Genomic DNA, 16,350 nt, shown 5'->3' with positions numbered 1-16,350 from the left:
CAGCCAATCACGTTTCATGAGACATCGTCTATACTATTTGAATTTTAACGTTCTCGTATAAATTCAAATGGCGCGCACTTCTTCGCTTGTGAAACACGTACGCTGTTTTTTTTCTTTGCAATAAGATGTTTTAACAAGATTTCCAAGTGTCCCGTTGATGCTTGTTTAAGGTAACATATATTCGAATGCATTTTGTAATTTAGTCGTATACTTGTCTGCCGATTTTAGAAATTGCGAATATGTCGCATGCAATTTGCATATCATTGCGTGCGAAATCTTTCATGATGTGTAACGATTTATTATATAATCGTAATTTGCTAATTTGCTATTAGCGTAATTTACATCGATATATGCTATTTATCTATCGGATAATGCTAAATACAATAATTTTATTCGCCGAAACTCGTAATCGTTGATTTTAATCGTGAATTCGTTAAAATAAAATCGCGTATAAGATAAAAGCGAGTATACGCATCATTACAAGATTTAATAAGAATGTAACATATATACAAACAAATTGGCAATATGCCCGATATTTGAACTTGAAATAACTTTACAGCGGAATGACATTTCTAAAAGCGCTATTTTCGAATTGTCATCCGTTCGTTTGAGAGAATCGACGATCAATTGGAGTACCCTCACTGGATGGGCAATTCTAACGCCAAGAAAAACTATCATAATTATCAACAGTATGATAGTCAGGTGCGTGTCTTATCTGGATGTATATTCCTAACCTGTAACAAAATTATTTATGTATCATTAAAACAATATTTTCTATGTCATATATTTCCTTTATTCCATACTATACATTATAACTTATAAATATACATATGTGATATTAATGATGTTTTTAATTTACAGTATAGCCTTAGCAATCTACTTGGCGGAAGCTGCGTCGCAACAACACAGGCTTCTAACGAAGAACAAAAATCATTATTTCATGTTTCCCATAGAAGGTAATGCGAACAATATATTTATCATATTAGATAATAGTTAATCTTTAATAATAGACCTTTATCTATTTAAATATTGTGGCTGAATAGCCAAACTTAATTTGCATTTGTTGTTTCAGTTGGACCAATGGCGCTATACAGAATATTTATGCATCTTCCAAAACAGTATGGCCAGTTCGACGTTTTCAATCAATCTTTCTACCAGAATTTTCAATTAAGGAGATACCTATGAAAACAGGATATACTTTCTTAGATATAATAGCCAAAGGCACTTATGGAAGAGTATATAAAGTGCAAAAACAAGAGACTGGTCAAGTCTTTGCACTAAAAGTCATTAGCAAAGCCAGGATTATAGCAGAAAATGCCATCAAACAAGCCAAAGAGGAGGTATGTGTACATGTCTAAAATAACAATATTGCTTTGATAAATATGCCATTGATATGAGAAATTTGATATTTTATACTTAGGTAGCAATACAGAGAATGGTTGGACATCATCCTTTCATAGTAAATTCTATTCACAGATGGCAAAGCAAAAAGACTTTATATATATGTATGTACAAACTTTTATTACTCTTGCATTGAAGTTTTATTTAACATAATTATTTAAGCACAGTCTGAGATGAATTTACAGAAATAAATAATATTACAGTGATGGACTACATTTCTGGGGGAGAATTATTTTCACTAGTCAATGAGTTTGGTTGTTTACCTGAAGAAGTAGTTAGGATATATGTAGCTGAAATTGCCTTAGCTATAGGTAAGAATAATTTCAATGATACATTATTGCTAATATATTATTGACATCTGTATATTTATATAAAACATGTATATATCATGTACAGATTTTCTACACAACGCTGGCATAGTGCACAGAGATCTGAAAACCACAAATGTTCTGCTTGATGAAGATGGCCATGCTGTGATAATCGATTTTGGTTTTGCCAAATGGTTGCAACGCACAGAACGTACTAATACATTATGTGGGACACCTTTTTATATGGGTAAGAAAATTTCATTATGGAAATATAATGCGAGTTGTTTAAAAAATAATGATTAATAATTTTAAATATTGAGTATATTTTTCTATATTATTTCGTTACATTTATGCAAACTATCTTTATTTTTCAGCACCTGAAATCTTAAGAAGAGAACATTACGGACAGGAGGTTGATTGGTGGTCACTGGGAGTCTTAGCCTGTTTTCTACTTACAAATGAGGTATGAGCTAGATTTTTAAATATAAGTCATATATTCTACTATATGTCTGCAATTCGACATATTCATTATATTTCACTATAAGTATGCGACTAGAGTATCATTATATTAGAAGCGCACAACATCATAAGACTCCGTGGCGCAACGGTAGCGCGTCTGACTCCAGATCAGAAGGTTGCGTGTTCAAATCACGTCGGGGTCAAAAGTTATTCTTTTTTTTTTTTTCGTTTTACTAGAAATTATATTAATAATTAATTAGTTTAGCAGTAATTATTTTTTATCACATTTGTTTTAAAATATATAATCAATTGTATGTCTTTTACTTTAATATTTATGTATTCAAATTCATAGATCACGAAACTGGTTTGCATTAGTACTTAGATATACACATCGAGACTTTTATAAAGTTAACATAAAGAAACAAACGTGATTATCATGTCAGTGTACAGTAATTGCAAAAAGATAACGCCCCCGGGTGGGCTCGAACCACCAACCTTTCGGTTAACAGCCGAACGCGCTAGCCGATTGCGCCACGGAGGCAGTTGACTGCGTTTCTCCGACAAGTACAGTTACTGATATCCAGAATTATCATCCACTTTTCGTAGAACTGTCTTTTCATATAAATATTCATTAAATTTAAAAAGATTAAATCTTTAAAAGAAAAAATGCGGAAACTAATTCGCACTATCCGATTCTTAATTTAATTTCACGCGAATTTCACCTTAATAAAATCTTTTAACAATAGCTGCAACAATTAATTATTATACAATAATATTTAAAATGCAAAAGTTCTTGCAATATATTTAATAGTAAAGAAGCACGCGTGCTTTTAAATAGAACGAGTTAATTTATATCTTCGTTATTTAATCCGAGATTTATTTCGAAGTTCAACATGAGAATCGAATAGTTGCGTTTAATGTTAAAGGCGTGAATACACAGGACCATACAATGAAACGAAATAATCTCGTGTTGCGTCGCATATTGCAAAACTCTTTCTCTTGCACGCCTTGACATTTCGCCGGGTCCGTTCACCTGGTATGTATCGCAGTATAATTGTTTACACCTGGTGCATCATCGAACGTTGCTCGCTCGCCCTTTGATTAATCTGCTGCATTGCTAGGAGAAATGCCGGCGTGCCGCATGCGATATTCGCAAACAATTGCGAGACTCCATTGGGAATCTTGTGCAAATCCATTCTCCGTGGATAGCCAATTTGTTATGGAGCTGCATTAGCGCGAGAATAGAAAGTTAAGTGTCAGCTATGACGGCATAAATTTGTGGATTTGTCTCTTGACGATCGCTTGGCAGATTGATTTTGCTAGAGTTCGCTGCACTATATGTGCGTTATGAAAATCTATATAAAAATCTATAATTCTTCAACTCTGAGTCAGCGATGAATAGATATCTAAATTATCTTTTCCATTATCTCTGAAAGTATCGCGAAATATAATATAAATATTTTCTCTTCTTTCTATTATATTTTATGTATCTTCATTTGTGATACATTGCGTACAATCACTTGATTGATACAAATTTCTTTATCTGTCTGAAAAGAGAATCGATAAATATTTCTATGGATTAAAATCTTCTGAAAATTTGATATAAATCATTCGCAATTAATAATATTCCATACGTTTATAATTTTATTTGCAAGAATACTTTTTTTATTATCTGCACCTTTTATTATCTATATATTTTCCAAGTACGTGTTTTATAAAAGAATCGCGAACCCTATTATTTTATGAGAGACTAAACTTTCAAGTAGATAGGCCACGATCGTGAGATACGTTTCGTGGGCATGATAAAGAGTTTAAGGGGCATTATCATTTTACTCGATCCGTCGACGGTGCATGCTCGTTGTACCCTGTTATTTGATGTTGAGAGAAGTGCGAAGATGTTTATCCGCTGGCGGAAGCACCCGATTATCATATCTGACGCGGTAGATTCACATGCTATTGAGAATGTAAGTGCTACTTCGTGACTCACTTGTTATTAACTTATTACCACCGGGTCCGGGTCCTTGTCGTTTCTGCGACGCTGAAACGCGACACACATTGCGATTGGCAGATCACACCGACCGCTACTACGCCTTAATCGCGACGACCTAACATTGTGACGCGCAGATTTGTGCGAAGCTGCGTAAATCGCGGGATTTATCGGCGTATGTCACCCCTCGCGTACCCCTCGTCCGTCTCGGAGCCCCATTGATCTCTTCGCAAATATATCATTCGTCGAATATATCCATTTTATATATCTTCCGTAAACAATAGCTCCTATCCAAGTATGCTTGCTGGACAAGGCTACGCTTCAACAAGTCTAAACTGATGCAATGATGAAAATTCAAAAATTTTGAAAACACATATTTACACATAATATTTTTTTTTACATACAGTAAATGTCTATGTTAATATAGTAAAACTATTGAAAGAAAATTCTATGCGTATGATTGTGCATACGATTTTTAAAATCCATTATTCTTGCTTAGAATTTTGCGTGTTTAGCATAATATCTTTGCAATGTCTTTAATAGATTTTATCCGTATTTTAGATCGTGAAAATTGTCATAAATCATTTGCTCTCTTCATCAAATATTTCGATGAAATAGAGACATTTAAAATTTAAATGAATTGATTATGTGTGACTTATTGTTATAGAGAGAGAGATATCTTTCTCTTAATTCTACATATGCTCCAATAAGTTCCGCACGATAAAATACATGCGAATAATTATGAATGATTAGTAAATAGCAACGAAATATATATAAACGAGACAATCGGGATTTCATAGTAATAATAATAATTATTATTATAACGATGATGTGATAGCAATAATACAAATAATAATATTAATAATAATAGTGGTACTGGTACTAAATCGTAATAATAATAATAATAATAATAATAATAATAATAATAATAATAATAATGACATATGTAATATCTCTAAAAAGAAGACAGAGTCGAGCTACTTACTATATAGTTTATCGGAATGGGGATGTGTAGAAGTGCGTGTCATTTTCAGATGGGATATAGGGGGATTCCATAGGGGGATGAGAGATATCGAGATATCGGGAGGGAACCCCGGGTTCGTCCTCGCGGAGATCGCGGTGTCCGCCAGGACGAACGCCATTCGGTACCAGGCCGAGCCGCATTCCAGGGTGAGGGGAAAGGTGTGTTCATCGTGTGTTCTCCATCACCGTCGTCGGGATTACCGAGATCGAGCGTCGATCACGTGCGTATCGATGAAACCAACAAACGATTACGAGTGTCGTTCCACCCGTGGGCGATGCCGCCGACAGTATCCGGCAACACGCGATCGTCCCCGGAGACGCGCTACCGAGATCGTAGTGCGCCGTGAAAATCGGACAACCCTATCCTTAGAAAGATTGATCGGGTCGATGGGGGTCGTTCTTTCGCACTTTTTCTCTCTTTCTCTCATTCACGCTGCGCTGATACTTTCACATTTTCTGGGCTCATCGTTACATGCTTCTTATTTTGTCGTTTTCGACGTTTGCATTTTTGCGCTCTCGCTCGCTTTCAGACACACACGCACACACACACGCACACACATATACATTCTATCGCTTGCTTTCGCATCTGTCGTATCGCGGCAAACTCGTGCATGCGTCTCGTAGAGACGCCGATGCACGAGCTCGACCCGATTCCTTAAGAGGAGCAGTCCTCCTCTTCCTCGAGATGGTACTGCTGCTGCTTCTATTGCTGCCGCGCTTCTGAGGTTACTCGTCGATCAAACCCTCCTCGCGCCCAAAATTTATTGTTCGGGTTTCGGGAGCAATTCCGCCAACTTGGACTTGTCCTTCTGTTCCTTCTGCTCCTCGGAGGACTCCTCGCTGCTCTTGGGCTCCTTGCTATCCTTGCTGGGCTTCTCCTCGGAAGATTCGTTGGAACGCTCCTTCGGCTCTTTAGCGCCTTCCTGAACTGGCTGTTGAGCAGCTTGTTGAGCAGGCTGTTGCTCCGGTTGCGACTTCTCAGCAAGCGAAAGCTCCGACTTGGCCTGAGGCTGTTCGAGGACCGTCTCCGCTGCGCCTCGCTTGATTTGACCGGACTCCTGAGACTGTGCCGGCTGCTGTTCGTTGACCGTCTTCACTTGCTGGATGGGAGCCTCGGCGCTCTTCGGTTCTTTCTCAGACTCCTCCTCGGCTATTGTTTCCTCGCTCGGATTCTGAGCTCTGACGGCCGGTTGTTCGACAGGCACCTTTTCCGCTTGTTCGCTCTTGGCGAGTATATGTTCTTCGGACGAGGGCGCAATATCCGCTGCGATCTTTTCGGTCTCGACAGGTCCGGATTTCTCCAGCGGCTGGGCTGATTCCTGGGCGGCGGGAACGGCCGGGACGGCGGGAGCGACCGGGATAGCCGGGGCGTTACGCGTTCCTTCCGCGACGTTGGCAATTTCGACGGTCTCGCGGGTTACGCGGTCGGGCTTCTCTACGATCTTGGCGAGCGACTGACTCGTGGATTCCTTCGGCTGTTCGGTCGCCTCGTTCTTCTTCTCCTCAGCAGCAGGAGTCGCGGAAATTTCTGGAATTTCCTCTTTTTTGGGGATTGACGAGGTTGCCAAAGGTTCTTCTAATTTCTTTTCCTCTTTCGGTTCTTCCTTGACGATCTCGGCGACGGCGTCGTCAGCGCGCTTCTCGATGGCCGCAATAACAGGCTTCTCGGTCGCGGGTTCCCCTGGCTCCGCATTCTTACCTTGAACGGCTGGTTGTTCCTCCTGGGAAACGCAAAATTGGAGGATTAAATTTACCTTAAGAATAGTGTAAAAAGCGGTTGAAGTATGATCAGATAAACGAGACAAATGTTATTGGATCAAGATAAACTATTTGATCATCGCAAATTAAAAAAGCAAATTACTGCTTTCTCGGCTGGAACCTCGGCCGGCTGTGGTGCGGGCTGCACCGACTCATCGGCTTCGGAAGCGGCCTCCTTCAAGGACTCGTGCTCCTGCTTCTCGGCCTCGGCGGCCAATACTTTCGGCTCCTCTTTTTCCACCGAATCGATTTGCTCTTCGGATGACTTGGGCTGTACCTGGACTTCCTGGATCACCGCCTTCGGCTGTTCTAGCTCCTTCTTCGTCTCGATTGGCTCGGCCTCCGCGGAGCTCTTAGCTGACGCCGCGTCGACCGCGGCGGACAACTCGGTCGGCTTAATCTCCGCCACAGATTCCGCAGGTACGTTACTCTGCGCAGCATCCACCGCTTTCAGGACGGTCTCCGCCGGGACCTTCTCCTCGACAGATGCGACCGGTAGCGGCTCGTGGCCCGCCTGGTGATCGGCCACCGGCATGGTTGCAACCGTCTTCAGCCCCAAGAGGCACACCATTGTAATTACGGCGAACTTGATCATCGTGATATCTGCAAAAAAATATTGAATTTTAGATTGGTGAATTATATATTATAAGATTGATAAAAATCTCGTTAACTTAATTTTGTTAAAATCAAAGTTCTATTAAAGTACATTTTTTTTTTTTTTTTTTTTTTTTACCATTTTTAACAATCTCACGAAATATTTGAAAATATAATTATTTTATATTATAAAGGCTAAAGGAAATAGATTCTCGATTGCAACGATCACAAAATTTAAGATTATGCTTCTTTTTAACTAACTTTATGATTCATTTATTGTTATACATTATTTAAAGTTACCGAATTAATACGTTTAATATAATTTTTATTGTAAAGAAATTATGAAACTTTTAAATAATCATACAACAATTAGAATTAAAAATGATCAGGAACTTGGATTTTTTTTTCTTTCTTTCTTTCCAACGATTGATTTTTTTATATATAATAATGCTCACTCAGACTTACATGGAGAAAATATTGAGACGCGCAATCTTTCAGTTAGACGAACAGACGCGAGGACGAGCTGTCGTCGTGACAGCTCATCATGAATGGACCTGATCGTGGATCGCTAGACGAAAGTACGACAGCTATGATCGCGTTAATAGGAAGAAGAGCTGGAATATAGGATGCGGGGAGGAAGGGGAACGTCACGCTCGGTACCGATGGACATTTTACATGGGGTCTGCCGCGAGAGAATCGGCAGGATGGAGAGGGACGGGTGACATTGAACCGAATGCACCGAATAAGGCGAACGTTATGGAACTAATGACAGGATGCGTGCCCCTTACGCTCGTTACGTACGCGCGTACGGTTTCTCCGTGTACGGTTCGGTTTCTCACTTCGTATAATATATAGAGAGCAAACGTTTTTCGTGTCGACTCTTGTTTTGTAGGGTGAACAAAACATTGAGGATAGATTGTTTATTTATATCTGAAATAAAAATTTACGTTGCAAAATGCCGGGATATTGATGACTTTTGCGATACAGGCGATTGAAAATGAAGTTATATTTCGAGTAGATTTTACTTCTCGATAAATATTATATTTGCGTTTGTATATAATGTGTAAATTTATTCTCGAATAGCAGATATGAAACGTTCATACTTTATGCGAAAATAAAAATAATAAATCTGCATCGCGCGACGCGAGCCTCTTTGCATCGTAAACGATCGCGAAATGCAAAACATTCGCCACATTCGCGAGTGAAACACTAGATTAGTCTATATGTCTGCGAGTAGGCGTATATAGATGAAATCGAAGATAAACGACGCGGTATTTACGCGTTATAGGTTTGGTGTGGCTGGATTGGCAATCATTAACGCTCGAGTTAACCGTGATCATTGTGTCAAAAGTCAAAATCACTTTTCCAGTCTAGCTTGCTATTCTGCGCGACTATCGTCGATCGTTTCGGCAACAATTTCAATAGAAACTCACCAAAAGTGATATTTAATTTTACTTTTGTATTTAATTTTATATGAACCCCTCTTTGAATATATCGATTAAAAATTATGACGTGTAATCTTGAAATCAATTTTTAATGATATGTAAAAAATTTACACAATATTTAATCATAAAATTCAGGAAGTTTATCTTGTTATTCTTAAGTCACGTGAAGTAATGAAGATTTCTCTGAGATTTCCTTATATTCGCTCTTTGAAAGCGGAGATTGCGCTTGTCGTACGCCTCGTGGAAACTGTCGGGTTGCGGCAAACCGGAATGCGTTCGTCGGCGCGATAGAATCGAGAGGGAAAGACGACGACGACAAAGACAGGAACAACGAGGCGTAGTAATGGAGGACGGTGAACGGACGGAAGGTAGCAAAGCGATCGAATTTTTACGACGAGATCGGCGCGAGTTCGCGTTTGCCGACGCAATTGGCTGCAACTATTGCCATATTCTTGCGAAGTCGGCTGTCTTTTCGTAACCGCGTCGCCGATATCGTTAATATCGCCGAGACCATCTTTGTCAAAAATTACATTTGTGAGCATTCGCGTCAGTTACTCGGAGCAGAAGATATATCCGGATATCAAATGCAGAAGTATCTTTTTAATTGTATCTGTAAAAGCTAATTTTGATTTGCATGGATGATTATTGAGAGTTTCGACAAAAGAAAGAGCGATGGTAAGACTCGCGAATAGAGACAACTATGATTCAAGTCGTCAAATATTCACGTATGAAAGTGTCCGCGACGAATATAATTACACCGGATGTAGGCGATGTGATGCGTCGTCGTAATAAACTTAATTGCCAGCCGATTCAAGTACCATGCCGTCGACTTATCATCCGTGCATCACACGTACGTTAATTATTTCCTATACGACGTCACGAGAGACAACATATGACGAATACGCGCTTGGCGATACCAACGATTTCGACGTAATCTCTTCCGTTCCACGCGATCTTTGAAGAGAGAAAGAAGAAGAAGAAGAAGAAGTAGAAAGAATGGACGAAATTTTTTCGAAGAGGAAGGCGTCGTTGATCGCGCTACGAATACAGATAAGTCTTCGTCGGCCAGGTCGATAGATGCAGGAAACGCCTGTGAAAGATGATGGACGTCGATTACCTCATCAAGATCATCAGAGATGTAATGATGGTACTACGCTTACAAAGAAGTCGCGTATACCATCAAGCGCTTCAACGTCAATGATTATAGTCTTTTGCTTCTTCTTCTTCTCTCTCTCTCTCTCTCTCTCTCTCTCTCTCTCTCTCTTTCTTTCTTCTCGCCTTTCATCCTCGCGGTTTTTGATTGCGGCGTATTGTAATAGCGCCTGCTCGTCTAATCTGAAGCCGCGAAATTCCTTGGTTCAATCTAAATTTACGAAATGCAGCTTTCCTACTCTCACACAGCGGGAAATGGCGAGATTTGTGTTCCTTGTCTGTTTTAAATCTATGTAACTTACTTCGTCGCGCGAGGAAGATCCTATTAATTAAAAACAGAGATTGTTCGTAGAATGATGCTCGCCAAATATTGTATAAAAAAAAAAGGAAGCTACTCGAGAAGATGGCCGCCGAAGTTGGTGACCTCGAGTTGACGTTGCGGCGCAGGTAATTCGCAGATTGACAGATTAGGATGTCTAATTAAGGATCGGAAAGCGCGTCGCGAGAGGGGGAACGCGAAATTACGCAAACGCGGTTGCTGCTTGAGAAATCTACAAATTATGTATACAGCGACGACGTAGCGCGCGCTTTGCTACGCGAATGACGCACGTTTTGACCTCTTAACACCGGACTCTCTTGACACGTAAAAGACAGAGTTGTTCGTGAGTCAATCTTTTCTTATGGACTCTTTACAGCTACGAATGTCATATATTATCTAACGAGAGACATTCGTCTCACAGAGAAACGTAAAAGTGAATAAAATTTCATACGAATAATCCGTTGAAATTTCACGCAATTAATTCGCATAGTTATTTTATACTTATTATTTTATACTATTTTATTTATACTAATTAATATAAAAATAATAAATTTGAACGCGAACGCTACGATGCATTCTTATCCTGTTTCGATAATTTCAAAGAGATTTTAATATAAGATAGTAAGAAAAACTTATATATTTATATTAGATTATATTCGAATATACTGCAATTTTTTAACATTGGGATTATACTTTTTTTCTTTCTACTTGTGAATTAAAATTAGCGATTACAAATAATAAACATATACATATTTTATAAACAATTTCTTCTTAATTATTTTTAATATTAGATAAACAGCTTAATGTTTAGAGGATTATAATCATCTTCGTTGGCAAAGAGGGAGACGTTTTATCGAGGCTATTTCGAAAATCCGTGTTTGCTGCGCCTCGATTAATCGAACGAGCGATTACCAGTATGAACGGCGAATAATAGCATTGTCGCGCACCACTTTCAAAACTGTCTCTATTACCGTCGCGGTAAAACCGCAACACGGTGACTCGTTATCGAGTGCTACGCGTATTGCGAAAGCAGGATAGCTAGTCTCGAGAAAAGTCTCCTGCGCACAAAATTAATAATCAGTCCGAGTCAACCGCGTCCGATGATCACACATGTCACTTGCGGCGACTCGAGATTTCATCAAACGGTTAATTATGAAGTCTATCGCGTAATTCATGTTTCGGAATTGAATGGAAGATTGGATTCTAGGTTGAAATCCATATAAGATTTAATGATAAATTGATGAAATGTCAAAAACGAGAAAAAAATTTCACTCGATAATTACGGATCGTGATCGATTATTGGGAGAAATTTTCGAATTCTCGAGTTTTGCTCGATATGAAATTTTCAAAATTATGACTTGACTTTCGAAAAGATTTGATGGATTAGACAAGCGTTTCGAGAGATCGTCGACTCAGGTAATCCGTGGTCGTCGACAGACGACGACTCGTCTCCGTCTCTCTATCGAAAGACCATCTCTCTCTTTCGTCGCGAGACGGAGTTTCTTTGCTCGAGGGTTGCAAAACTCTACGAAAGTAAATGAACATTGTGTACTCACGTCTGTCTTCTCTTCTCCGTAAGCGAGTAACTTTTCGTTAGACGAGTTGGCGTCGGGCAACGGCTTCCTTTGCTCCTCCTCGGCTTCCCTTGCTCTTGTTCCCTCGGGTCGGCTCTCACCGGTTCGCGCAAACTATCGATCGGCGCGATCGATCGGAGAACGAAATAACGCGGGGGAGTTCTGTCCCTTCTCTTTCTCTCTCTCCCTGTCTGTCTTCCCTCTCTCTTTTTTTTTCGCGCGCGTGCAGATTACGCTCGTTTGCGAAGGATCGTTGGCGATCGGGATGAAGGTTGGGTCGTGTGTCGAGATGGAATCGCCGGGGCCCCGCTTATATACCCATTTACCCACCCGTGCTAGCGGCCAGGATCGTGCAAGGGGGCCCCGACCCTCCTCGCCGATCGAGCCATCGGGAGGGTCCCCTCTTTTAGTCTTCTCTTCGCCGCCCTTCTTGGACTCTATCTGCTTACCTACCTACCTACCTACCTACCTACCTACCTACCTTATCTCTCTCCTTGTCTTACATCTTTTCCTCTCTCTTTCTTTTCCTCCTACACCGCTTCTCGCATTTCTGCCTCGATCTCGCTCGCTTCTGCTTACTTTCAACCTGCTCGCCGATTCTTTTGCTCTTTTCCGCTTCGATTCACGACATCTACACTCGGCTGTCTCATATGCCCGGTCCTGAAAAGATCTCCGAGTTCGGAAATGAATTCGTAACGTGGCTTGTGTTGCTGACCTAGTGGGACCTAACGTCTTAAATGGACTTAACCCTTTAATTATGAACATTGTATATTATGTACGTTCAGCTAGAATAGAAACTTTGCGATAAAAATTAAAGCACTTCCTCCACTATTATTTTTTAACCATTGTATACGTCATATTGATCTAAAGATAAAGATAATTAATCCGAACGATATATGCCTGTGACTCGTAAATAATTAAATCGTGTGTACTATATAAGGCATTCTAATATTATTTTATACAGCAAAATCGTCTTTGGCTTACTACCAATTACTAGAATCTCTTTAAGTAGAATCGTAAAAATGCTTTTACATAATATGAGATAACTTTTGTCAACCGTAGATAAGTTTCACTTAAACTTCGATACTTCAAACGACTCAGAAAATTTAGGAGAAGAATAAGAGATACATAACGAATGCCTGAAAAACCTGAAAAAAAAAGATTAGCAAGTTTTTTAAAATATTTCTGAGATACATCTCATTGTCCAACGTACAATATATTTCTCTCATTTATATTTTTATATTTAATACTTTATTACTTGTCACATTACAGGATGGCATTGCGAGAATTTATATGATCTGTTTGCTAATACACAAATTATTTTATTGTCTATTAAACGATCTATGAGTTTCTTCATACTTGCCCGATTAATCGTAGTTGAGGACGCACCTGCAAACTCCGCATGCCGATATGACGTGTCGCGTTTGTGTTTTAAAAGCATTCATTTGGGACCATTCAACATATCGAGCGGAAGTGCAACGGCAGGACTATATAGGCTTATGACAGACCTTGAATAGACGTTTGAAGGGCCGAATGGACATTTATTTTTTACAAATTTGCAGTGAGTAATTAATTTTCAAATTAACTATTAACTGATTTTCAACAAAAATAAATAAAAAAGGAGATTATTTAGTGGATTTAAGGAAATAATTAAATGAAGTGCAAACCGTGTTTTAGAAATATATGTGCTCTATGACACATTGTTAAAAGTCCAGCTATTTATCCATTATTCCTCGGTAAATTTAGGACAGGTCTATTAAGTCTTAACGAACTGTTATCGTCCTTTCAACTTTTAAATATGACTTATCAGCAATATGACCTTTTTTTCTTGACGCGAGGACAAATCTTTTCCGTTGAGGGCAAGATTCGTGTCGTCATTACTTACATACGTGTCTCTCTCTCATTCGCGGCAAAGACACTTCTCTCAATGGACGTAAATGAATCTCGCACGTGCTCGACATGTTTAAATGGCCGAAAGTTTGCGGGAGCAACAGCTATTTTATTTTTAATTCTTAAGGAAATTAACTCATAAAATAAGGATTTTTATCATTATTTTTTTATCCATTAAAATTTCCATTGCACTGCATTACTTTACGCATCGCAGATATGTTGCGAATAAATTCGATAAATCTTGAGCCGCCAAGAAAATTGTTTTATTTCATTGCATCGAGGAACGCACGATGGAATCGCGTACGCGTGTGATACACGCGTCACATATATATAGATACTATTAGGTATGTAAACCATAAGTTTACATATCGTTCTGTCTCGACGCAGCATAATTTTTTCATGAAAAATTATTTATCAATATCGACGATACTTAAATGATATTTGTACAAAACAGAGATTTTTTTTTTTGTATATACAATATTTTCTCTCTCTCTCTTGTTACTTGGTCCAAAATCTTTTTACGAATATTATAAAAATACACGCTGTATATATTTTTTCTCCGTTCGTAATTCGTGTAGTTTTTAATATTCATTCCTTCGATTAAAATAATATGCTATCGATAATTTTCTTCATCATCACTAAAATATTTTCGCGCTTAAACTGAAAGAGCCGTTATTATTAAACTAGCGTTTTCGCGGTCGACGCGTGCATAATTAATGCGAGATTAAAATCATAAATAATTCATGATTTTTATCTTGATGGTGTTATATGTAGCTTATCCGAAATGAGATCGATGACCTCGCTTGTTCGCTATCTCGGCTTTACGTCGTAAAACTTTGGCAAACTTTAAATCATTGGCAGGCCGTAAAGTAAATTGAATTTTGCATATTTTTGTAGAAGGAACAATTTGAAACTATTCTATTCAACTAAATTACGCAGTTTATATTCCTCCGGAAAGAGTAAATTATTTTTTAATCATTCAAAAGTGTATTTCTAGCAATCAATTTTCTACCCTTGAAGAAATTTTGAATATCTGATTTTTCCATTGTTCGCTATGGATAAATTTCCATCCATGAATAGACGCGCGTGATATTCTCAATGTTCTTTTTTTACGTATTATTTTTTTGTAATATCGTGCTCTCCTTCCTGCATTCTCAGTTATTGCTAAGGCGGTGGCGGCGGTTGCTTTACAATCAACGATTCCCAACCGTTACATACCGTTAGAATAATACGCGTTTATTAAAATTGCCGTTTGCGAAAAAGTAGATTCTCCATAAGTTTGTGTCCTATTACGTCTAACGTTTATAAAACGAAAATTCTTCTAGGTTTCTTTAAATTTTTACCATTAAATAAGTTTATAATCAACGCCTCAATTTTCGCTAAAAAGAAATCAATTCTAAATTTAGAAGAATACTTTATAAACTTTATTTTATATTATGTTGTGTTTTTAGCACTCTTTCTCTATCCCTCTCTCTCTCTCTCTCTATATATATATATATATTTTTTTTATTTGGATGTTATTTTGCCTACTTTGCGACATAACGTGGAAAAAATAAAATATTAATGTGTGAAATATATAAATCTTATTCGTTACAAATTGCATAAAAAAGATAGCATAAACAGACATGCAACCGGGAATCCCAGTATAATTCGTTTTTATGATATAATTATGAGAATGCTAATTACTACATAATTGTACTGCTTCGAGAAAAAGTACGACGTTTTTATTTTCAGTTCTTATAACGTTGTAAGCATCGCTCCTTCACATTGTTTCTTTAACAGCACTAATTGCGAATAACGTCCGGTCGCGTATGTCACGTAGAGATTCTCGCAAGTTTTACGTGTTAATTCCGGAAAGTATCTTTACACAAGCGTGTATATCCGAAGGACGGCGTCGATGATTCCCGCGGATCGCAAGGCTGAAAAAACAAATATTCTATTTAAATTATCCATTCGGGACAAGGATACCAGATATAAGGTAGAGAATGTCAGTTAGAATTATACGAAATTATTAAAGCTTTCCGAAGAAACCTTCGAGTATCGTGAAACATTTCTGTATATATATATATATTTTTTTTTATTCTTCAATTTTTTAGAGACAAGAATCTCGTTTTTTTTTTTTTTTAAATAAAATGGAAAAAAATTTGCATTGAATTTGTCACATTGGAACGAAAACCTGAAATACGCGGAGATACGCGAAATTCCCGTTTTAAATCGATCCGCCACGCCACTTTGCTCTTGCGTCCTGCTCGCTTATCCCCGTAGTGCTTATTAGCGCGCACAGACGCGATTTCTCACAATCCCGCACGTGCATCAAGGACGCCATTGATGTGCGCGCATATAAAGTCGGGATTTTATCGCCGCGTATAATAAAAATAAGCGCAATGTGTATACAGACTTGCCTGCGTCTGCGATATTCCGTAGAAATAATTATTTCGCG

General features: G+C 38.5%; 2 protein-coding genes and 2 non-coding genes across 5 annotated transcripts in view; 2 read left to right on the top strand and 2 right to left on the bottom strand.

Annotated features, from left to right (window-relative positions):
* Positions 1-81: 81 nt before the first annotated feature.
* S6kl (S6 Kinase Like) overlaps positions 82-16,350 on the top strand; it is a 46,231-nt gene continuing 29,962 nt past the window's right edge. Inside the window, exons 1-8 of one of the 2 annotated variants that reach the window (XM_070295552.1) lie at positions 82-170; positions 560-702; positions 862-956; positions 1,073-1,340; positions 1,421-1,505; positions 1,605-1,712; positions 1,798-1,956; positions 2,084-2,172. In XM_070295552.1, the coding sequence (XP_070151653.1) occupies positions 646-702; positions 862-956; positions 1,073-1,340; positions 1,421-1,505; positions 1,605-1,712; positions 1,798-1,956; positions 2,084-2,172 (861 nt within the window). In that variant the 5' untranslated portion in view covers positions 82-170; positions 560-645. Of the gene's footprint in view, positions 171-383; positions 703-861; positions 957-1,072; positions 1,341-1,420; positions 1,506-1,604; positions 1,713-1,797; positions 1,957-2,083; positions 2,173-16,350 lie in introns of those variants that run through there. The other variant, XM_070295561.1, reaches the window with a different exon arrangement.
* On the top strand, positions 2,300-2,371 carry Trnaw-cca (transfer RNA tryptophan (anticodon CCA)). Its single transcript has one exon. It is a non-coding gene; the product is annotated as a tRNA-Trp (tRNA).
* On the bottom strand, positions 2,636-2,709 carry Trnan-guu (transfer RNA asparagine (anticodon GUU)). The gene has a single exon. It is a non-coding gene; the product is annotated as a tRNA-Asn (tRNA).
* Positions 4,948-12,321, bottom strand: Bnb (bangles and beads). Its single transcript, XM_070295542.1, has 3 exons — positions 12,003-12,321; positions 7,040-7,539; positions 4,948-6,899 (listed from the first exon to the last, which is right to left on the bottom strand). The coding sequence occupies exons 2-3, from the start codon at positions 7,529-7,531 to the stop codon at positions 5,940-5,942; spliced, it is 1,452 nt and encodes a 483-aa protein (XP_070151643.1). The 5' UTR covers positions 7,532-7,539; positions 12,003-12,321; the 3' UTR covers positions 4,948-5,939.

This window comes from Polyergus mexicanus, unplaced genomic scaffold (genome assembly GCF_030449975.1).
Source record: "Polyergus mexicanus isolate NDT 795.1 unplaced genomic scaffold, iyPolMexi1.0 SCAF_1, whole genome shotgun sequence".
Lineage (NCBI taxonomy): Eukaryota > Metazoa > Arthropoda > Insecta > Hymenoptera > Formicidae > Polyergus > Polyergus mexicanus.
Note: the sequence above shows the minus strand (reverse complement) of the source record. Positions and strands in the feature narration are given on the sequence as shown.

Excerpts from the sequence above, each read along its gene's own strand:
- Bnb (XM_070295542.1), bottom strand. The coding sequence starts at position 7,531 with ATGATCAAGTTCGCCGTAATTACAATGGTGTGCCTCTTGGGGCTGAAG. Across the intron at positions 6,900-7,039 it reads AGGTTCCAGCCGAGAAAGCA|GAGGAACAACCAGCCGTTCA; the intron begins GTAATTTGCTTT and ends TGCGTTTCCCAG.